The sequence below is a fragment of the Siphateles boraxobius genome, unplaced genomic scaffold (assembly GCF_051911475.1).
Source record: "Siphateles boraxobius isolate OS27281-9 unplaced genomic scaffold, OSU_SipBor_1 24, whole genome shotgun sequence".
Taxonomy (NCBI): Eukaryota; Metazoa; Chordata; class Actinopteri; order Cypriniformes; family Leuciscidae; genus Siphateles; species Siphateles boraxobius.
This window is the reverse complement of record NW_027508855.1, coordinates 4,641,624-4,666,056: the sequence shown is the minus strand read 5'-3', so window position 1 is coordinate 4,666,056 and position 24,433 is coordinate 4,641,624. Positions and strand designations below refer to the sequence as shown.

The 24,433-nt window shown below is 36.0% G+C and overlaps 1 protein-coding gene across 1 annotated transcript; it reads right to left on the bottom strand.

The window, feature by feature from the left end:
* Positions 1–5,338: 5,338 nt before the first annotated feature.
* Positions 5,339–23,577, bottom strand: LOC143748746 (tetraspanin-15). Its single transcript, XM_077240886.1, has 8 exons — positions 23,206–23,577; positions 21,049–21,234; positions 20,559–20,633; positions 20,365–20,460; positions 19,256–19,372; positions 8,334–8,384; positions 7,811–7,927; positions 5,339–6,601 (listed from the first exon to the last, which is right to left on the bottom strand). Exons 1-8 carry the CDS (start codon positions 23,290–23,292, stop codon positions 6,278–6,280), a joined length of 1,053 nt encoding a protein of 350 aa, XP_077097001.1. The 5' UTR covers positions 23,293–23,577; the 3' UTR covers positions 5,339–6,277.
* Positions 23,578–24,433: the final 856 nt, after the last annotated feature.

Below are 24,433 nucleotides of genomic sequence, written 5' to 3'. Positions count from 1 at the left end.
ATCTCTATTCTTCAGTTCTGCTTCATGCGTCCATGAGAATGTGAGTTTATGTAAATATTGTTGTCTGTTCCTTGCTTAGATTAATGTAGTATGTGTACTATTGCTTACATTTTACTTTGCCTATCGATGTATGCATTATTGGAGCTAAATAACCAAACCAAATTTAGACTACATGATAGTTTCACTTCTTTGATGGTGTTTAGAGCGATTTCACTGTGTTTTATTTTGGATGTGCGCATCGTAGGCTTTAACTTTGATCACGCAACACCGGCATGCGCTCTCTGCATGTTTTTCGGATGTGGCGCGATTTAACCCCTTCTCGGCCAAATGTTATAGTTTATTCTTTTTGGTGGTTTTCAGCCATCCAGGCGGTTTAATCATTTATGTATGTGCAGTTCAAGACAGTATTGTATGTGCCATTTGTATATGTACCAGTCGTATAGTATTTCGCACTTTTGAGACATGTTTATTGTTATATTATAGCCTATTCATTGTAGTGATTTAGAAATCTTCTTTTCATACCTCAGTTGCATTTATTGTTACAATTGTGTATGAATAATTATTATTCATGAGTCCATCCTTTTTGTTTGTTTTAGAAACAATGAACGAAACTCCCATCTATATAAAACTGTTTCATTAAAGAGTGGCATGAGAGTGTAAAAGTCGTCTTCATTATTGTTCTGACCGGACAACCTGGGGAGATTGAGGATTTTGTATCAACCCTAAGTACAGTCCTTCTCAGAGGTCACAAGTTTGGGTCTCCTTCCCGACACCTCCTTTATAGGCTCAATTTGAACTGTTGCAATGAAAGTCAATGGGGTTTTTATGATTTTTAATATTATTTTTTTTACGAAAACTGAAACTCAAATTAGTCTGAAAAGATATAGCAACTCGAGTCAGAACAGTCTGAAGGTCTGACCCGAGTTTGGTGGTCGTAGCTTTAAAGGTCTAGGAGGATATACAGTCTAAAATTTGGCTCAGAAGAAGAAGAAGAAGAAGAAAGAGAAGAAGAAGAAGAAGAAGAAGAAGAAGAAGAAGAAGTTTAAGTTCAATATCAGTAAGTTGGCTTTTCCAAGCCAACTTAATTATAAATTGATCCTTAACAAAGTATGAAAATACAATTATTAAACACATTATAGATATGCTTATAAATCAAGAATTAAGCATTTATAGCTGTATTTATAAACTTCTTATTAATGTATATTAATGCTTTATAAATTATGAATTAACTGTTTACTAATGCTTAACTAATGATTAATCACATGCAGTTATTATAAAGTGTTACCAAAAGGGGGTATAATTAATAAATATGACTACATAATTTGTGATTACATTATTATTAACATTACAAAATTCAATTCAAAGATAATTGAATGTGACTCATTGAATCATATGATATCAAGATGAATGACAGCAAAAATATGGCAAAAAAAACATACAATTATGTAAATAATGTTAATAATATAACTAAAATAACTATGCTTAAAAGTTTACAAATCTTAATTAAAAACTAGATTGTTGTGCTTATGTTATTCTGGATAACGGATGACATGTCCTGCTAACAGAGGTTTTTTGTTATCCAAGAATGAGAAAACACATATTTATTTCTTTATAATCAGGCACTAACTTGCCACAATGGAAAACTACAACTTAGCTATCATCGCTATAAGGTAATCTTTTAGATCAAATAGATCGTTTTTTAATATAAAAACATTATAAATGTTTTATTAGTGTTATCCAAAAGGACATATGATATTGCTGCAAAGTGCACCAGTGACCGAAAAGGTCAAAATATCAACATTTTAAGAGAAGCTTACTCACATTTGCACATGTTCTGGTGCTCCTTCAGGGTCTTCTTTTTGATACATACAGGTCCTTCTCAAAAAATTAGCATATTGTGATAAAGTTAATTATTTTCCATAATGTAATGATACAAATTAAACTTTCATATATTTTAGATTCATTGCACACCAACTGAAATATTTCAGGTCTTTTATTGTTTTAATACTGATGATTTTGGCATACAGCTCATGAAAACCCAAAATTCCTGTCTCAAAAAATTAGCATATCATGAAAAGGGTCTCTAAACAAGCTATTAACCTAATCATCTGAATCAACTAATTAATTATAAACACCTGCAAAAGATTCCTGAGGCTTTTAAAAACTCCCAGCCTGTTTCATTACTCAAAACCGCAATCATGGGTAAGACTGCCGACCTGACTGCTGTCCAGAAGGCCTTCATTGACACCCTCAAGCAAGAGGGTAAGACAGAAAGAAATTTCTGAACAAATAGGCTGTTCCCAGAGTGCTGTATCAAGGGACCTCAGTGGGAAGTCTGTGGGAAGGAAAAAGTGTTGCAAAAAACGCTGCACAACGAGAAGAGGTGACCGGACCCTGAGGAAGATTGTGGAGAAGGACCGATTCCAGACCTTGGGGACCTGCGGAAGCAGTGGACTGAGTCAGGAGTAGAAACATCCAGAGCCACCGTGCACAGGCGTGTGCAGGAAATGGGCTACAGGTGCCGCATTCCCCAGGTCAAGCCACTTTTGAACCAGAAACAGCGGCAGAAGCGCCTGACCTGGGCTACAGAGAAGCAGCACTGGACTGTTGCTCAGTTTTGCATGTCATTCGGAAATCAAGGTGCCAGAGTCTGGAGGAAGACTGGGGAGAAGGAAATGCCAAAATGCCTGAAGTCCAGTGTCAAGTACCCACAGTCAGTGATGGTCTGGGGTGCCTTGTCAGCTGCTGGTGTTGGTGCACTGTGTTTTATCAAGGGCAGGGCCAATGCAGCTAGCTATCAGGAGATTTTGGAGCACTTCATGCTTCCATCTGCTGAAAAGCTTTATGGAGATGAAGATTTCATTTTTCAGCATGACCTGGCACCTGCTCACAGTGCCAAAACCACTGGTAAATGGTTTACTGACCATGGTATTACTGTGCTCAATTGGCCTGCCAACTCTCCTGACCTGAACCCCATAGAGAATCTGTGGGATATTGTGAAGAGAAAGTTGAGAGACGCAAGACCAAACACTCTGGATGAGCTTAAGGCCGCTATCGAAGCATCCCGGGCCTCCATAACACCTCAGCAGTGCCACAGGCTGATTGCCTCCATGCCACGGCGCATTGAAGCAGTCATTTCTGCAAAAGGATTCCCGACCAAGTATTGACTATTGTGTGCATAACTGAACATAATTATTTGAAGGTTGACTTTTTTTTTTTGTATTAAAAACACTTCTTTTATTGGTCGGATGAAATATGCTAATTTTTTGAGACTGTATGCTCATGAGCTGTATGCCAAAATCATCAGTATTAAAACAATAAAACACCTGAAATATTTCAGTTGGTGTGCAATGAATCTAAAATAGATGAAAGTTTAATTTTTATCATTACAGTATAGAAAATAATGAACTTTATCACAATATGCTAATTTTTTGAGAAGGACCTGTATATTGTCACATGACATACCAAAATGCATTATAGTCCAAAATGGTAATTTATGTCTGTTATCAAGGAATGAAATTAGAGAAATCACAATTTGGAGACAAAATAAGTCTTTATGTCATAAAAATGAAAATAAACTTAGTATTATCACTATATTTGTATAGTTGAAAACATCAATACAATTATGCCCAAATAGAATATAAATACTTTTAATCGCGGGCGCGATAGTCTCCCTTTTTTTCTTATCAGTGCAAAAGAAACTCAAAATACTCTGTTGATTTTGATCTTACATAATATGTGTTGTACATCATTAGATCCTGATAAGTGTATATTTGTTTTGTGGATACTCACAATGAAAACAAAGTGTTGTGCTTTTCGCCAAATAAAGAAAAACAAACATGATGCGCGTTCAGCCTTCTCTCCGTCAGTGAAGTCCATTCTGAAACGCGTCCGAAATTTAACTGTAATTACGCGAATAGGCCTATACTTGTCATACAGGCATGAGTGTTTTTCCATAATGAAGCTTGAACTCTCTTCTTTTAAATGAATTCATTTATATAAAAACAAATATTCTCAGTTTATGTAATCTGTATGAAAAGAGAGAGATGTCAGTATTTTTCCTTCCAGCTCATTATACCTAATTATGCCTTAATGTGCCACGCCCAAGGAGAGCGCGTGGTATTCAAACGCAAATGATCTAAGGCAAGCCATTAAAACATGCCAACGCCCACCAGCTGGATTTAAAAAAAGCACATCGTGTCTAGGAAGTATCTTACCACAGCTGTGTACACAGCGTATCCATACCTGTGAGGAATACTATCTAATAACCCTGGAAAATGTACCAGAAGTGCTGGTAGTTTCATTTTGCGGAGCAACGGATCCAGCTGATGTAGTAAGTCCTTTATTCTTAAGTGCTTTGTTCTAATCGCGATATTTAATAGTGTCTGACTGTGAACTGCAAAAAGACTGTTTAAATATGAATTGCGTGTCTGTGTGTAGGCTAAATGATGAATGAACTGCACAGGCGCTCGCGCTTTGTTTACTACAGTTATACAGCGCGTGTCTGTGCCGTTCATTCACTCTCGCACCTACATTAGTAGGCTATACGTTATTTTTACATGAACACATCCAAACCATATTGTTATAGCCTACTAAGATGAGTAAAAATAGACTGAAATATGTTGAAATAAAATGTCTGTATAAGCAACAAACTGCAAATTAACATGTATATGCTAATCATGCACAATATGTTACAGACTAAATATGTTTAGACAAGATTTTGTGATTAGTTTTGGATAGATTATAAAGTTTTGACTCTAAAAAAATACTACTGTCACATTAAATAGGTACGCTTTTGTTCACCAATTTCTGCTCATAGTTAAATATACTATAGTATGATGTTTTTTCAAAAATAAAGTAGGTATATTGAATTATCAACTAAGATGTTATTATAGTGTTTATTCCAATATTCAAACTAATGAATCTTACCTTTTTTAATACGTATGATAAAATGTATACTTTTTACAAAGAAATACACTTGAAATATTGTTAAAATTGTAATTGTTGTTGTAATTGTAACCTATTTGTAATTGGTTACAATTTCTAATTGTAAAATATGTATATATAGATATATTATTTTGTCCTTGCATTCTTTTTGGACCCTGTGACACACCTGTGTGAAAAGGCTAATTAATATGCAGCTCATTATGTATGTGGCACATTATCCGGCCTTTGTCTTCTCAGGTGTGAATACGCCTCCACGCATATTGCCTTTCCAAACAAAAGGTGTCTTATAAAATTTAAATCAATGTATTGTTTTGTGTAAATGATTAGGCAGGATGATTATCAGATCATTTTGAAGCATAAATTCTAGGCAACAACACTCATTAGTCAAAAGTCTTGTGGACACATATTTAGTATGTGTTTTGTGGCCTTATTTCAGACACTTTAAGCTTTAGTCTTTTCAATAACCACGCATAAACATTATTCTCTAAAAAATACAAACATGTACATACATGTTGCTCACATATTACGGTAGCCCCGTTTGTGCTATATAGAGTGAATTTACACCGTTGCCATTAACATGTTTATAAATAACTGAAAAAAGCACAAATGTCAGAGCACACCTCAAGGACCCCTAAAACCCCTTAGACCTCAGAGGGTTAAAAGAAAAAGAAGATCCATGACATTCCTATGTTTCTTCTATTCTCAGAGAGTTGAGTTCATGACAATAGTGTAATATAAAAACAATTAAAAACATGAATATAAAACATTTTAGAAACAATGCATAGACTAGAGATACATGCCCAGCTTCATCTGCCAGTCACAACAGTCATAATCTTTGACGAATTCCAAAACTACCAATTTCCTTGAACTCCTAAAGGCCTAAAGCACATAATAAATTATTTTAAAAACATTTTAAAAATTGATTGCCAAAAATGAATTAATATAATCCTTTCTATTAATCCTTCACCTTATAAACTATTAAATGACAATATGACCAGTAAAACAAGTCAAACTCCCTTAAGTTTTAAGTAATAAGACACAGAATGAATTAAAATGGTGAAAAATAACAGACTATGTAAACAGCATTTGAAGTGATATGTTCTTAAAATTTTGATAATACAAGCCTGTGGATATCTCCTACCTAGATTCCCTCAATTACCAAATGTTTTATACAAACCTCTACTTTTTTCATGCCTAAAACATTTTACCAACATGTAGTGCAACTAACTCACTTTATCTTAACACAGTGCAAGGGCAAACCTTTTTATATATACAAATAACAATTAAAATTAAATATGCTTAAGATGCTGCTTGCTTTTCTTTGTGGTTCTTAAGCTCGATTGTCCACTTCATCCATACCCACACCTGACGCAAATCCTTGGCTCTTTAGTTGGGAATGTGTAAAGGCTATTTTGGGCTGCTCTTGTTCCAGGTCAAATGGGATAGGCTCTGGAGTCCAGGTGTCAGGCTCTGCTAAAGGTACAGGCAGGTACCCTTCGGCACGAGGTAGACACATACACCATCCGGCACCCGAGAGGTCCAGTTCGCTGTACTCAAAACCACGTTTCAGGAATTTAAAGTCCACCATGTCCTCAGACTCACTCATCTCCACCAAAAGATTCCAGAAGACACAGCTCAGGAGAATACCAAGAAGCTGAAAGAAACATTAAAGTGTTTTTTAGATGGATTACTAAAAAATGGTTTGGTTTACACCTTATCTGCAGATGAAACTGATAGTTGGTGACACCCCCAGTATGTTACAATCAATATTTATTCAGCAAGGTCACATTAAGTTCATCAAAAGTGAAAGACTTTTATAATGTTACAAAAGATTTAAATTTCAAAAATGTCTAAATGCTTTTCTTTTGAACTGTCTATTCATCAAAGAATCCTGAAAAAAATCTAACACTGTTTCGACAAAAATATGTTTCCAGCTGTGATTATGATAAGAAATGTTTCTTCAGCAGCAGATCAGCATATTAGAATGATTTCTGAATGATCACGTGACACTGAAAACAGGAGTAAAGGATACTTAAAATTATTAAAATAGAAAACAAGGTTATTTTTAATGAAAATAATAATCACAATATTATTTTTATTTTTTTTACCATTTTCGATCATATAAATGCAGCCTTGGTGAGCACAAGACTTCTTTCAAAAACATTTTAAAAATCTTACTGACATCCCAACGGTAGTGTAAAAACTCGATCAAAGCACAAGTCACCTTGTGCATGTATTAATGATAAATCTTTCATTTTTGGTATTTTTATTAAAAATATGATACAATATACAGTTTACTGTGCATATAGAAGCAGATCACTAATGCAGCCATACCGTAATTTACCAGACAGGTGTTTTGTCACTTTCATCATATTTGTGTAAATGGTCTGTACCTCTGCTGTAATTTGAGGATTAATGCATAATTGGAGGAATGTGGCAGCACAGACATGTGGCTGAATTTAATGTGATCTCTTCCCTTATCTCGGCAAGGGGCAAGATGAGACGGAAAGAGAGAGAGAAACCGCAGGCTGGTTATTTTAGAAAATAAAGGTTTTCAAGTTTGCCATTTAGCAAGACTGGGCACCAGCTTCTCCAAGTCATGCACCCCTCTTTTGGGTATTTGCATTGGTCAGTGCAGATGCCCCTTTTCTATAATTTATTGTTTGGAAGAGGAGTCTCTAATGAGGGAAGAGTCAAACAGAATTGGCAGTAGGCAATCAAAATGGTAATGTGGAATGGCAGGGGAGATAAAAAGTACAGAAGGTAAAGAGATAAATAAATTCAGGGAAAAGAGATACTTAAATTTCAGGATACGATAAGTAATAAACAGGAAGCACAAGAAGGGGAAAGATGTTTCCAAAACCTGTGGAAGTCCAACCGCACAGCAAATTCCAATAGTAGCGCCAATGTTGTCCCCCATCCACAGGTTCACAGCATGTATGCAACCACGCACATGAATTATGCCATCTAAAGCTTCACGCTGTAATAGAGAGGAGAGAAAGAAACAAATTCGATACAGGCGGCAGGTAATGCTCTGATTCTATGACAGAAACTAAATTAAAATATCACAACTAAAGTCCATCTTAATGGCATAATAAAGGTGGTGCTCGTAATGGCTCTGATCTGATTTGCTTGGTTTTCATCTATGGAAAAAAGGAATGAATGATAGCCTCGAAATGGCTATCAAAGGTTTTTGTTTTCCTGTCCCAGCTTCTCCTTTAAAGATCATTTCACACGTCAAGGTCCAGCAAATGATTCTCTCTAAATGCATCAGAGTGAGTATTATGTAAAATGACGCAAGTCATTTAAAATCAGTCAGTGATGGCTGGTTGGTTGCCATTACAAGAATGTGGACTTAAAATGAGACCCCCGAGAGCTCCACTTACCTGCTTATTTAGAGTTCTGTAGCCACAAAGTGTGTTCACAACTTCTCCTACCTGATAAAAAATAAAAAAAAACACACACACAGGACTATTTAGTAACGTGCATATTATGTTTTTGAAAACCTTCTCAAGTGAGAAGTGGCATTTGGTCAGCTTGACGTTGTTGGTGCAGAAGAGTATTGGGGAACTTTATATTTTGTGATCTGATTACCTTTGACCCCTAAAATGAATTTCATATTCATTATGGAATTTCAGCACACACTTATAATAATGTTGATGTAACCATTAAAGCAGAGGGTCACTGCAGTGATGGAATCTGTAATAGGACTGATGAACAGAGAGCCCATCTAATCAGATTACAAATAGACTGTAAACCTGCCTGCACCCAAAAGCACGGTCCAATTCCTCTCATACATTCCATACCATGTGACACTTCACCTCTGTTTCTCGAAACAGCTCGGCAACAGCTACTAGATGCCATATAATAACATGATGTGGTTTGAAATAGAGAACACCAGCGGGGCTTCGTTAATAAGGGTACAGGGTGAAGAAAGTGTCAGTTCCACAGATTTACACAGAATTTTAAGGCCCATTATGCCATAAATATTTTGGATAATCTGATTATGCTTTCAGCAATCAATATGAGCACAACACATTTTTCCCCTCAAACCCTCAGCAAACAATGCTACAGAAATTCCTGTCCAGAGCAGATTTCTGAATTGTACTTCGAAAGGATTGTAATTGATAAGGGAAACATCTGAAGTCAAATATCACAGATTTATGATCTGAAAACTCTGTCTCACATAAGTGTAACTATATCTGAATTACCTAGGATGAGAATGGAAAAAATAAGACAGGATGTAAAGAATATTCTAAGGAAGTCTTGATTACATTGGTGATGTTTTATTAGCTTGTTTTAGGGCCTGTGCTCGCTCGCTGCTTAATAAGCTGTTATACCGAAAGGAGAACAGTGCATTAGTGCCCAATCAACATTCATTAACTCTGAGAGAGAGAGAGAGAGAGAGAGAGAGAGAGAGAGAGAGAGAGAAAGAGAGTGTGTGTGTGTGTGTGAGAGAGAGAGAGAGAGAGAGAGAGAGAGAGAGAGAGACACTTGACTTTAACCACCCTTTATTCAATAAGATTAATAAAACATTTATTCCTAAAAAAATATTGCCAAACAATAACCATAAATTGGCCTCATCACATATAACATATATGCATTAACATCAAATATATGTACATTCACACAAATAAAAAAATCACATTAAGAAAAGGAAAGAGAAATAATATTATTAATATTGTATATAAATTTAGGAATAAAATTTCCTCTTGGTCAACTGCACACAACACTTCTGTCTGTCACCAAAACTCACTGAATGCAACCAAATTTTGTGTTAATGTAGAAAAAGCTAATTCTGCTTTAATCCTTGCAGATACAAAAGGCTTTAAAATAAGTTCAGGTTCAGTTGTTCCACTATCTTTCCGCTTATTTTTCCTTGTAATCCATATTGCCAGCTTTGCTTCACCAATTAAAAAATTGATTAAAGAATAATTTTTTTAATCTGTTGCAACATATTTTGCACCAAATATAAATATATTTTCATCCATATCTTCTCCAAGTGTTCTAAGTCAACTCTTTAAAATCAGAAACAAACCATTTAGCCTAGAACAATCTAAAAATAGATGCTTTAAAGTCTCTTCGTTACCACAAAAGATATTCTTTCCCCACAGTTGAGTCAACACGTGCCAAGTATCTATTAGTTGCAATTGCCGAATGTACAATCCTCCATTGAAGATCTGCAGTGCGTTTTTCAATAGGTGATTTATATAAGGACCTCCAACATCTCCTAGAAGATGAGCCCTGGCCAAACACATCCAACCATTTTGATTCTTTACAGTTCTTCAGTTCAGATTGATGAGACTTTCACACATGATAAATACAAGGCTTTCTTTGAAACGTCTTCAAACAAATTCAGTTCAGCTATACAGAAAACAAGAAGTGATTCTTTTTCGGGCTTTTCATCCATTATCATTGAAATCTGAAGTTTTGGAAAACTTTCTTTCATTTCATCCTCTTGTTTACCACAGTGTCCCCCGTGACAAACGGTCACACATCTTATCATACATTCCTTCCCAGTTCTTCTGAATATATTCGTCAGTTCCTTAATAAATACCCAATATTTTCAGGCCTTCTTTACCCCATTTCACACCTCCTGGTAAGACTGGTGGCCCTTCTTCAGACCAATTTCCTAAAATAAAACCTTCACTTTTTTCCCAGTTTACCTTTGCTAAAGAAGCATTTTCATACTTCTTTAAAACTTATAAAACAATCACATCTCTTTTGCTTTTGATAAACACTATAACGTCATCAGCATTGGCAGAAAACTTAGGTTTAACTTTTTGTTTTTCAATTAGCAAGCCATCCAAAAATAAGTTTGTTAATCATTTACTATATGTTCTAAATACAATTTCAATCTATTTGAAAGACATTTCGCTAAGACTTTATAGTCAGTACACAAAATTGTCACTGGTCTCCAATTCTTTAAAAGACCAAGATCACCTTTCTTTGGTAAAAAAAGACAAAACTGATCTTTTACAGCTTGTTGGCAGCTCCTTTTTCCTGTAAGATGATTTAAAAATATATAACAAATCATCTTTTAATAAGTCCCAAAACTGCTTATAAAATTCGTTGTGAAGTCCAACAATTCCCGGTGCATGTCCACTGGATAGCTGATTAAAAGCCTTTGTTATTTCATCAATGTCCATTTCAAATTCCAGTTGATTCCTCCGTTTTATCAGTCAACTTTGGTAAATCTTTAAAAAGGAAAAAAGTTCTGTATATAATCAATAGCTATTTTTTCATTTCTTTAGGATTAGTTGTCACAGTTCCATCTGATTTCTTTAGATGTAGCATTGACTTCCGCGCTCCTTCCCGTTTTTCAAAACTAAAAAAGAAAGAACTTGGTGCATCCATCTCTCTCAGAGAGAGGAAACGAGCTCTTATTAAAGCTCCCTTAGCTCGTTCATGAAAATGTGGGGCCAAAGCTTTCTTTATTTCCATTCAGTCTTTCAGTTGATTCACCATTTTGGTTAAATAGACTTCTTTCAATTGGTTTGATTTCATTTTCCAATTCCATAACTGTTTTTTTTTAAAAACAATAATTTGCATTAGCTGTGTAATTTTGACAAAAGATCCTGATGTGTGCCTTTCCTACATCCCACCAATGCACAATATCATCAAAATCAGTCTCTCGCTCTCTCCATTTTGCACAAAATAAATGAAATTTTCACAAAAGAAAGCAAAGAAAGTTAAAAAGAAGGGTTAGTGAAATTAAAAAAACTGACAAAACACCCCAAGTGATTTAATCATTAAGGAGTTAGACCTTTTTCAAGGGCCATTTTTCTTCTCAATTTAGTTTAAAACATTTTTTTATCTAAATCATTTTCTTCTACTCAATTCATCATAACTTGTTTTTCCAAGGTCGCATCCAGGAAATTATTAACCTCATTTACAGTATACAATTGGTCTTCACCAAATTGAGAAAAAATAGGTATCCGATGCCTCTGAAAACTTGTCATCATCTTCCATGTCATCTTGCTCATCAGCATCAGTTAACTGCGACAAACCAATCGGCCCAGTATTTTGTGCAACATTTGTAACAACCTTCGGTAACTTAGAACGAAAACTCTCTTCGTCTTCATTGTCACCCTCATTAACATACACATGAATCTTATCTCTTTTCAGTACCAACTAACTGACAATTGAATTTCTTTTCTTCTGATTGTTCTTCCCTTCATTTGCATTTTCGTCTTTCGTCTCTCCCATCAATTGTTGTTTTGTTTGGTTCCTCACTGATCTCTACATTTTCACATCTGTACACTAGAAATAACTTCAATATCATTTACATATTTTCTAGCTGCGTTTTGTTATGTGGGCAAGCTATCTTTTTATGTCCAACGTCTCCGCATTCAAAACATTTAAAATTTCCGGTACTCTGATAAATCATGTACGATTTACCCTCATGTTTGATTCGGAAAGAAATATCTAGCTTTTGTTGATCAAGAAACAAACACCTGATGCCTAAAAGACAACACATGTTTCAATGCTTCATTCCTACAGCTCAACGGAATAATTTTCACTTCACTGGCCATTTTTCCAAACCTCAACAATTCTTTTTCAATGTCACTATTAAATATAAAGGATGGCTCATTAGAAATCGTGTCTCTAACAGATTGTGACACAAGCGGTGACAACAACTCACCCGTTTGTTGCTCCCATAACCCAAACCCGCAGCATGCAAAGCGAGAGAGAGATAGAGATAGAGAGAGAGAATTTGAATTTTGAAAAAAACTAGAGATTTTAACAGCACTAACTATAATAAATTCAAGAATTACACAGAGGATATTAATACCTAATGAAATTACAAAGAAGAAAAAATCACCTTCACAAACTGCACACAAAGCACCATGACTTCACCATATCAATTCAAAAGTTGAAAGATCTCCCATAGTTTTATAAAACCGAAATTCAATTAAAACTCTAGATTTTATCAAAGTTAAAAAACACACGTTCACATCATCGCTACACATTTGTTCCACTTTGATTTTCCTGCGGATATAAATTGCCATTTTTGCTTCCCCTAAAATAAAATTCAACAATTGACAGATGGAAACTTTTTTTCTGAAATTACTTAAAACCCAAAATGAAAGTTTCATCAACTTCAAAAAGTTTCATCAAAGTCAAGGTCAAGGTAAACTTTATTATCCCACAAGGGGAAATTCATGTGGTCATTCATTACGCGCCCTTGTCAAAACATATTCTCTAAAAACATAAAAACAACACATAAACACAAAAAAGAAATGACAATCACAATCCAACATTTAACGTTAAAAAATGTATAATATTATCAAGTAACTAAAACTAGGATAACTTGCGATGTGCTTGATCATTATACAACCTGATCGCTGTAGGTACAAATTATTTATTGTACCTTTCTGTTCTAACTCTCTGTTGTAAAATTCTACCAGTTGACCTATTGCTTCTCATAAATGTATGATGTAGAAGGTGAGTAGGGTCATTGAGGATTTGGTCAGTTTAAAAAAAAAAAAGCTCTTTGTACAGCTGGGCTGCCGACACCTGGTCAATTCCGATAATCCTGCTAGCCATCTTGATCATGCGCTGCAGTTTCCTTTGGTCCTTTTGGTATAACACACAGATAAGGCCAAAGGACAAAACACTCTGGAGGAGACTTTTATAAAACGTAACAAGAATGTGTCTTTCTAATCTAAAATTATATAATTTTCTAAGGAAGTACATCCATTGGTGCATTTTCTTAGTTTTGTTCAGTGCACATTCATTAAAAGTTAATTTAGAATCAATTTCAATTCCCAAGTATTTATACGTTGAGACCCTCTCCACTAATTCACCATTGATCTCAGAAGGGGGAACTATTATTTTGTTTTTACAAAAATTTATGAACATCTCTTTTGTTTTCTTCACATTGATTTCGAGAAAATTCTCAGAACACCACTGAGTGTATATTGCGCAAATCAAACCTACAAAACAAATTATTTTAATCTCATAAATAAAGATTCTAATCTAAAACAATGCATGAAAGCATGAAAAACAGTCTCCCTTTGAAGACAGAATGGGCAAGCAGAATTAACTTCTGGATGCAACACCGAAATAAAAGAGTTGACAGCAATGGAACCATGGAGAATTCTCCACTGTAAATCACCAAATCTTTTTTGACAATGGTGGATCATATAATGATCTCCATTCAGGTTGTACATCATTTCTCAGTTTAAGAACAGAACGCCATGGCGTTTCAGTTTTTTCTAACATTTTCTTATTAAAAACCAAAACACAGACTCTATACAGTTTTTTCCCCCTCACTTGACAAGAAATCTAAACACAAAGATTCACCTGATTTTGGCATAAAAACTATACCCTCTTCGAAATTGGGTTGAATAATCAAACACGGAAAGGGATTCTCAACATCAGGAGTACAAACCCATGTAAAAAAGTCTCTTAACAGGTGATCATCTTCAACTTTAAAACATGATTTAAGTTTGACCAAAAAACAAGTTCATAAACAGATCTGATTCCTAATTGTTTGGATACTAAATCCACATTCTCAAAACGAGGCCCAGTTAAAGTCAACAAATGTCCCCAAGTAAAAACCTTGAATTTCTGAAATATGGTGCTGAAATATCTCTAATAGCAGTGAGTAGCAATGTCCAGGCGGGGCCCAAGTATCAGTGGTCCCTGCAAAAGCCAGTGGAGAGAATATGAGTTCTCAGTCTTATGAACACGAAAAAAATTCCACACCTTGAAAGGATTTCGATAAAAAACAGGCAGTTCCGATAAATACAATTTGGTTGGATCCATTAAAAAGAGGGATTTTATCCAGTCCAAATCCCCCAATAGTGCGCAAAATAGTGCAACTAGCAGCACGCCAGCTGAAATCTGCAGAACCATCAAGTAATCTTTGTAAAAATTGTAACCGAAAGGCAGCCATTCTACTTCTACTGCCAAGCTATCAAACCTTGCCCACCTTCATCTTTGGGGAGGTATAAAACACTTTGTGGGACCCAGTGCAGTTTGTCCCAAAAAAAGTTCACAAGAGCAGCTTGAACTTCTGCTAAAAACTGTGGTGAAGGGTCTACACATATGCCAATCTATGCCAAAGTGAAGATGCCACTAGATTATTGACGATGAGAGTTCGCCCCCTATAGGACATATTCGGTAATAACCATTTACACTTATCCAAGCGCCCTTTAACTTTTTCCATTAGCCCCTCCCAATTTTTCTGTAACACACTGTCATCCCCTAGATAAACTTCTAAATATTTTATACACCCATTCCCCCAACACAACCCATCAGGAAGGAAAGGTTTAACATCAGTCCATTGTCCTAACAATAAAGCCTCACTTTTTTTCCTTCTTGGCAGAAGACAACAGTCTAAATTCTTCAATTAAATTAATTAAAATCTGCACATAGCTTTGTCTGTTGATCATCACCACAATATCATCGGCATAGACTGACAAACAAATCTTATTATTACAACCTGGTAAAAACAAACCACTTAATTGACCTCTTATTTGTTGAAGCAATGGCTCAATAGCCAAGGAATACAACATTCCAGACAAGGAGCAACCTTGTCTGATACCTCTGAGCACCTGAAACGGAGCACATAAGTCACCATTTATTTTCAGTGTACTCTATGGCGTTATTTTTTAGTCAAAAGTTATGAGCGTGTAAGACATGCTCACGAGCACATTATGTTATTTCACACGCGCAAAAATGAACCTTCAGCTGGCATGATAAAAGTACTCGCGCACAAATTCAACAACCGAGAGGTGTACAGGTAGCTGCGAGCGAGCGCCTGGCATACTCTCATAGGTTAACTCTGCTTGTACAGTGGAATCCTGCTCGCGCGCAGCGGGCTTCTGCTCGCGGGGTGCTGTTTTGCTCGTGAAGTGGATTTCTGCTCGCTCAGCTGATTTCTGCTCCCTCGAGTCTACATGACTTTTGACAATTTGGGGGCGGAAACCAAGGAAGGCACTGACCCTCTTATGATTGGTCACTTTCATCGTAATCACAACCACAGGGACATCCTTGTACCTTGATTGACAGCTCTCATTACAGGAAGCACCGAGTCAAAGTATCTGACGGAGTTTTTATTTATTTATTTATTTTATTGAAATATCAAGATTTACAGACAAACATGGCTGCATAACTTCCTTTTCTTTAGAATAGGATACAAGGAAAATATAGTCAGAGGGAGCAGCTCTTAATACAACAAGAATATAAATGTAGTCTTAGTACAAAAATAAGGATATTTGTAAGGAAAATAAACATTTAAATAATAAACGGTAAGGAATTATAATATAACATAACATGACATAAGGGGAGAATTCAGTCTTTGTTCATCCATTTATCTCAGTTGGGAAGTGTTTTAGGGTATCATATATTTTTTGTGCTTTAGGACCTTTCAAAGTTTTTTAAGGATTTTATATACAGTTTAAATTCATTTAAAAAAAAAAAAAAACTCCGTCAGATACTTTGACTCCGTGCTTCCTGTAATGAGAGCTGTCAATCAAGGTACAAGGATGTCCCTGTGGTTGTGATTACGATGAATGTGACCAATCATAAGAGGGTCAGTGCCTTCCTTGGTTTCCGCCCCCAAATTGTCAAAAGTCATGTAGACTCGAGGGAGCAGAAATCAGCTGAGCGAGCAGAAATCCACTTCGCGAGCAAAACAGCACCCCGCGAGCAGAAGCCCGCTGCGCGCGAGCAGGATTCCACTGTACAAGCAGAGTTAACCTATGAGAGTATGCCAGGCGCTCGCTCGCAGCTTCCCATACACCTCTCGGTTGTTGAATTTGTGCTCGAGTACTTGTATCATGCCAGCTGAAGGTTCATTTTTGCGCGTGTGAAATAACATAATGTGCTCGTGAGCATGTCTTACACGCTCGTAACTTTTGACTAAAAAATAACGCCATAGTACTCTAAACGTCACAATAGAGTACCCTAATCATGTCTACAAAGTTTTTACAAAAAATAAAAGCTGTTAAAGCACTCCACAAATATGAGTGCTCTACTTGGTCACAAGCCTTCTCCTGATCCAAAGATAGCAATCCACAATCTAAATTTAACAATTTAGAGACGTAAAAAATATCTCGAATTAAAGAAATATTGTCGAATATAGATCTACCAGGGACACAGTATGTCTGGTCCGGATGGATAACCTGACCCAACACTCCAGCCAATCTGTTACCCAATGCCTTAGAAAGCATTTTATAGTCACTACAGAGAAGCGAGACAGTAAATATTCTTTGTAAATTTGTAAATTATTCTTTGTAAATAAAATGGCAACTCCCCCACTTATCGAAGTGTTATGACTTAACACATCAAACTCCTTCGCCCAGTCAACAGCATTTTTCAAGTCGCTATGAGTTTCTTGTAAAAAAACAACATCAATATTTTTCTGTTTAATTACTTCATATATTGTAGCTCTTTTCCTGGAATCTCTTGCACCGTTAACATTCAAAGTAGCTACATGCACTTCACTCATAAATAAAAAAAAGAAAAGTAAAAACCACCCAAATAACCAAAAAAACATCAGCCATTCTACGTTTAGAGTCAACAGACATTATTGTTCAAAGCAGTATTGAGATTCCTCACAATTTTCTTTAGTCGATAGATTTCTTTGTTAGTGAGGCAACTCTCTGCTATTTCTGTATCCTGATCCATATTTTCTAGCACTCTTTTTACTTATCTTGGCATCAATTATTTTATTACTCTTCTTCCGTTTATGAGGTATTTTGAAAAAAAAATTACTCGGTTTCACTTTATTTTGATGGTCCCTTTAACACATTCTGTTGTCAATAAGTAACATTGCACCTTCATGTCTACTAACTCTCATTAGAGTATTAGTAGACTGGTAGGGTTACGGTTAGAATAAGTTGACATGTAGTTGCAAAGTTACTTATAGTCAGTATTGTCTGAGTTTGCAGATATGAAGCAGATAGTCCACTAATACTCTAATGAGAGTTAGTTGACATGTAGTTGCAAAGTTACTTATAGTTAACAGAATGCTCAAAGGGACCATCAAAATAAAGTGTTACCAAATACTCTTCCTCACACAATCCATCTCACATGCTTCTTGCAATAACACCCAATTATTCTCTAAAGAACTTTCATTTTGCTCATCTCTTTTGTTTTCAGAAAATATTGTCACGCTCTTTAAATACTTGATACTAGCATCTGAAAGTGTTTCAGTGTGTATCGTACCCGAGTGCTCACGGTGCAATGAAGTCGATGCAACAACACTCTCACCGGGAACACCTGTAGCCGTCACCGCCACAGCTAAGCTCGGCCCTGGCAATACCTCCTCAATTATGCCGGCAACAACAATCTTTTATTTAATCGGAGATAACAATTTTCCATACCGAGAAAACGGTGGAACATTTGACAAAGTGACTCGCTTAGCTGGCAATGAAAGGGGAAAACAGAGACAAAATCCCCACCAATGACTATTCTGTGCTCGACTACTTCATTGACTTTATCTATGCTATAAAGAAACACCACAATGGCACTATTCATTCTGGAGGCGGATAGCACCCTCTCATGCCCCACAACCTCAACAATGGCCAGACAACATTCCTCCACACTCACAGCGGTGGCCACCTTAACCACATTACGCCGACTGAGTGAACTCAACACCTGCACGCGTGGGGCCGACATGCTTCCCCGATAAAGTGGATAGCACGAGACCCAACAAAGAATAAAGACCAACAAAAATTAGAAAAGATCAGAAAAGGAGCAAGGGAAAAATAGAAAACAGCTTCACTCACAAGCCCTCTAGTCACGCTCACACACGACACTACTCCATCAACTCGCACCCAGACACTCCGGAAGTGACAGAGAGAGAGAGAGAGAGAGAGAGAGAGGAGAGAGAGAGAGAGAGAGAGAGAGAGAGAGAGAGAGAGAGAGAGAGAGAGAGAGAGAGAGAGAGAGAGAGGGAGAGAGAGGGAGAGAGAGGGAGAGAGAGAGAGAGAGGGAGAGAGAGAGAGAGAGAGAGAGGGAGAGAGAGGGAGAGAGAGGGAGAGAGAGAGAGAGAGGATGCACTCCCCACTGACTCATGGAGAACACCATTTACTAGAAAGCTCTCTAATCCACCAGACAAAAGCTCAGAAATCATCTCCCTACTCCCACAGACCTGTGGGTCAGACTGATTCCACTGAAAAAAAAAAAGAAAAGAGAAAAAGTGCATTCTCTTCAGAGAGAAAAGATTACTAGCAAAATCATGAAAACCACCCTATGGCACAAGCTTTTCTCGTCAGACAGCCGCAAGCAGGGCCGACATATATGCATGATTAATGTGTCATGACTGAAAGAAGAACATGGAATGACTAACACTTTGACGGATGCAGCAGGTGTAGGGAACGCCGCAGGACAAAGGACTCGTGCCATTGCAGAAGTGGTACTGGTTTACTTTCCAATCCTTATACTCATCTCCCCCACAACAAGAAAACTGAAAAGACAAACCAAGAGAGTCATTATAAAAGGAAATTTTATTTATAATTTTGAGTGACCTTATTCTTCTTAACATGACAATAAGCCTATTTAAAATAAAATATTTAATATAAAATATAAATAAAAAATACACTACTCTTAAAAAGTTTGTGTTCGGTAAGATTTTTAAATTTTTTTTGTGGTTAAAAAAAAGTCACCTAGTCACTTATGCTCACCAAGGCTGCATTAAGTTGATCAAAAATACAGTAGGCTGAAAACAGTAATATTGTGAAATTTTTAAACTATTTAAAAATAACGGTTTTCTATTTTTGTGGCCTAATGAGAGTCAGACTGGTAACCTGAATATCGCGGGTTCTATTCTCAATACCGACACATATAAGGCACTTAATACACAATTGCTCCACAGCAAAATGATTGCTCCAGGTGTGTGTGTTTGAAGTGTGGTCCAAGGTTTGCAGTGTGAGTGTGTATGCGTGTGTGTGCGTGTGCGTGTGTGTGTGTGTGTCTGTTCACTACTCCTAATGTGTGTGCACTAACTTGGATGGGTTAAATGCAGAGTACAAATACTAAGTATGGCCTTCTTATGTCACTTTCACCTTTTCACTTTCAAAGCTGAATTTTAAGCATCTTCGGTGTCACATGATCCTTCGTAATAAAAAAAAATCATTCTAATATTCTGATTTATATCTCAAAAAACATTATTATTACCAAAGTTAAAAACAGTTGTGTTGCTTAATTTTTTTGAATACTGATTAAAAAAAAATCATGGTTACTTGATGAATAGATAGAGCAGAAAGAAAAGTAGAAGTGAAGTAGAAATTTTACATTATTAAACAGTCGTGTCACTTTTGATCAACTTAATGTGTCCTTACTGAATAAAAATATTAATTTATTTTTTTAAATGTCATATTAAAATGTGTATAAAGCTGGATTATAAAGCTGGGTGGGTGTATAATACACTTATAGTAATAAAACAATAAAGTAAACAACCTTCTCTTGCACGTAGTCCAATATGTTCTTGAAGTCCAGGTCATCATAGTAGTGCTTGATTCCCTCACGTATACTTTTCTGAAATAATTTGATTGTCTAAAGACAGAGAAGATTTTGACTCATTGACAACAAACCGTATACCGTAACCGTACCGTATAACCGTAACAACATTCTCTCTGCTCTCAATGTCTTACCGTCTTTTCAAAGATCAGGGCAATGATGAGGGCAAGAGCCTGGAGAGCCAGCAAAACACACAGGACACACAGGAACTGCATGGAAAGGTTTATTTAAAGGGTTAGGTACTCCAAAATAAACGTCATCAGTCATTCTAAGACATCTGTTGATATTTGGAACACAATTGAAGATATTTTTCAATGAAGCGATCATGTCTCTTCAGAAGAGTTGAATTAATCCGTTCTATTCATATGGATTTATTTGACCATCTCTTTATGAGCGGGACTTTCAATGGAGGGACAGAAATCTCTTAGATTTCATAAAAAAATTCTTCATTTGTGTTCCAAAGACAACCAAAAGTCTTATGGTTTGAAAAGGCATGAGAGTGAGTAATGACGACAGAATTTTAATTTTGGGGTGAACTATCCTTTAAAGTCACAACCAAAAATAACACCAGTAAAATGATAGAAGCTTGGCACACATAGATATGTTCAGACAAGCAACACTCACCATGTGCAGCAGAGTCTTGTTGTCCCTGAGAGATCCTAGCATCCCAATAACAGACACAGTAAACATGACGAGACCCAGCAGTATGAGAACCACAGCAGGAGCCAAAAACACCCCCTCCAGGGTGCGATTCTTCTGTCTCTCGACTTCTGCATACACTCCAATACATAGCACGCAAAGACCGAGCAACTGAGGGGAACAGGAGCAGTGGTTGGATTGGTAAAAAAATTTACAAGTCACATCAGCTCACATAATTCCACAACATTATGTTTGCATGATTTGATTAGACATGTAACAAAGATATGAAGTTGAAATCAATGTTTCAATGTACAACCAAGTCATGCAGATAAAGTCATCTGATGTAAAATCCAAAAATGTACTGTATCATTTGTGTTCCTCACATTAATCCCTAAGATGCAGATGTAATTCTGAGTGGAGTGCTTAGCTAAAAGAGTGCTTAGCTAAAATGCACAAACAATGTCAATGGAATGACGCAAATCGTAAAGAAGATTGATGTAGCAGGGTTAATATCAATTTGTATCCTAACAAAAGACTACATTAGTACAAAGCATGCTAACCGAAACCAATTCATTTTCAATTTTCTTCCCTGACTGTTCTTTCTTGAGAGTTAATTTAATAAGTGTTGTTTGGCTGATTAATTATCCGTCAATTTCAGATTCCTGACATCTTCAATTATTTTCTATTAATTGATAGATGGTGGTGTTTTAGTGATGTGCAAGTGTAAAGGCTGCAAGCCAAGCTTAAGAGAAAAGAAAGGGAGAGAAAGAAATGGAGAGAGGATTGAAGAGTAGCCAGAGAGGCTTTTATGCTTGTATCATCATGTTTGTTATAATAGTAAAGATACTCCCATAAGGCAATGACTTATTGAGTTTCCTGTGAGAAGACAAAACACTCTGGCTGGGAGTCAAGAACAATACTGTTTTCCTTGTTGAATTCAATAATTAAATATTAATGGTTGCTGGTTATTAAGCAAATGATTGCCAATTATTGAGAATCAACACATAACTACAGATCTGAAACCTAAAATATCAAAACCAGACATTAAAACAAAGAAATATATAGATTTTAGGGATGCACAATTTTTTTTATTCTTTCCGGTACTTATAAGAAAAAAAATATTTTCCTGTTATGGCCAATAACTGCTAAACTTTAAAAAAAAAAATCTATTGTAAAAACATTCAAATAAAAGTAAGTGTAGGCTCGTTCATATTTAAACTAACTATTTAAAAAAATGTCCTCAAAACAAAAGGGAAAATAGTCTCGCAAAAAACCTTCATTAGAGAAGAGTTCCTAGACATTTTACCCTTTTAACGGCATGAATTCTCTCTTGTGCCATCTCTTTAAGACCGAATATTGTACATGAAATTGTTTAATTTAAATTTTTGGAGAAAAAAAGTACAACAACCTTCTAAATAGTTTTATTTATTTATTTATTAAAATGAGCATAAACTCTTTTATAAATGCATGTTTGCCATATTTCTATCACTTTATGTTAATAACAGATAGCCTACTGTATCTTAAAATGAGCAGAATAAATGTAATATTCAATGTCGGTCAATAAATATTAAATAAATAAATAAATGTCTGATATTTTAGTCACAAAAAGGCCCAATAAAGTAATTTTGCCATAATTGTGCATCCCTAATAGACATTTCTATATCTTATCTGTGGATCTTCTATCCAAAACGATACGGAGCCTTTAGACTCGATAGGACAAGAAAGCAAAGAAAATAGATTCAAAGAAAATAGATTATGTTTAAGTCTATTGTTTCAATATTATTACATCCAATCATTTACAAGAACCATTAAAAAACAAATATATATATAGAGCGATACATTTACAGCAGCAACAATAACAGCGTCTTCTTGCGCCTTTAAATCTGCCAGCAGCGCATGTCTAGTTCCTTTACTGAGCTACATAGCTCAGCTGAGAAATTTTACAGAAGTGAAGTTAATATGCATCCCAAAATTACCAGGTAGACACGGTCAAAGTTAGTACGACTACCTGTAGCCTACTGTACGTTAACACAAACACATGAGCGTACTAATTCAGGGCAAGTGTCTATTGTGAGGTGATTGAGAAACAAAGAAATGCTAACGTTAGTAGTAGAACATCTTTCAGTTTAAACGCACACTTACCGAGAATAGCATTGAATATATATTTAGAGAGAACTTAACAAAATAATAGAAGTGATTGGTTTTTCTCAATTCTTCGTAAGACGGCATGGTGACAGCATTAATTGAGTTCAGTTATTCGAGCTTTCCGTGCATTCAGATGTTAGCCGATGGCGCTATAAGGCTCAATGAACCTTAGCTCTAGAGAGACAGAAGACTGTTTTTAAGACCCGTCCGAATACATGATAAGCACTTCCGTCAGGTATTAAACTTGGCTGTCGATTCCTCTGAACTGTTTTGAAAAACACATCAGCAGCTGTAAGGTGTAATTTATCCCAATAATAACTTCCGCCACGCCAAATAACATGCTAAACAATCCTTTTAAAGGGCCAGCACAGAATTAAAGACAGACAGATCACACATACTTTCTATGTAAAAAAGATATCTTGACACATTCATTGACTTCACAAGCCCATGCCAGCCCGTTGACAGATAATAGGCTATCTGTTTTATAAAAGATTTAGGCTGTCTAGCTTGAAGAGCTAAAGCTTCTTAAACGTGCCAAAGAAAGTATTTTTTTAAGATTTGTCACAATAGCTTCAATCCTCAGAAGTAGGCTACTTGTTGTTCACTTCTTATGACAATACATCATTGAAAATCCTTTCTTTTTTTTCCATGGGTACACACACAACATGCTCACAGACATTGATTAGGCTATCTCTCAGGTAGCTTGTGGCTGTAATTATGTTTTTCAAAAGTCTTTTTCTTCACAGTATAGTCCTTAAACCCTCCAGCTTTTCGCTGCAGGAAAAAATCTCTGAGGATCTATATAAAAATGAATTCAATAACTTCACTCTTAAAAGTGTACTATTCAGTGTTCATGGACTAGTAAACACCTTTGTGAAAAGTGAACAACCAGATGCAATATGGCACAGATTTGCAAAAGAAACATTTTAATGTAGAATTTAATGGAACATAGCCTATTGACAAATATTATTTGCATTTCTTCTGCTTCTGCCATTCCACATTCTACATTAGATTCAGTTAACACTGGATAGATGGACAATACAAACCAAATCACTTATTCATTTTTTTTCAAAGTCTTGAATTCAGCTACACGCATGCCCAGATTTATCAAGAGGCACAGAAGAGTCAAGTTTTTTTTTTTAAATGAATGAAGGTGTTGGGGAGCATTGAGCAGTTTTCGTGGCCCCTATCTTTTAACTACCCACCCCCCCCCCACCCCCTCAAG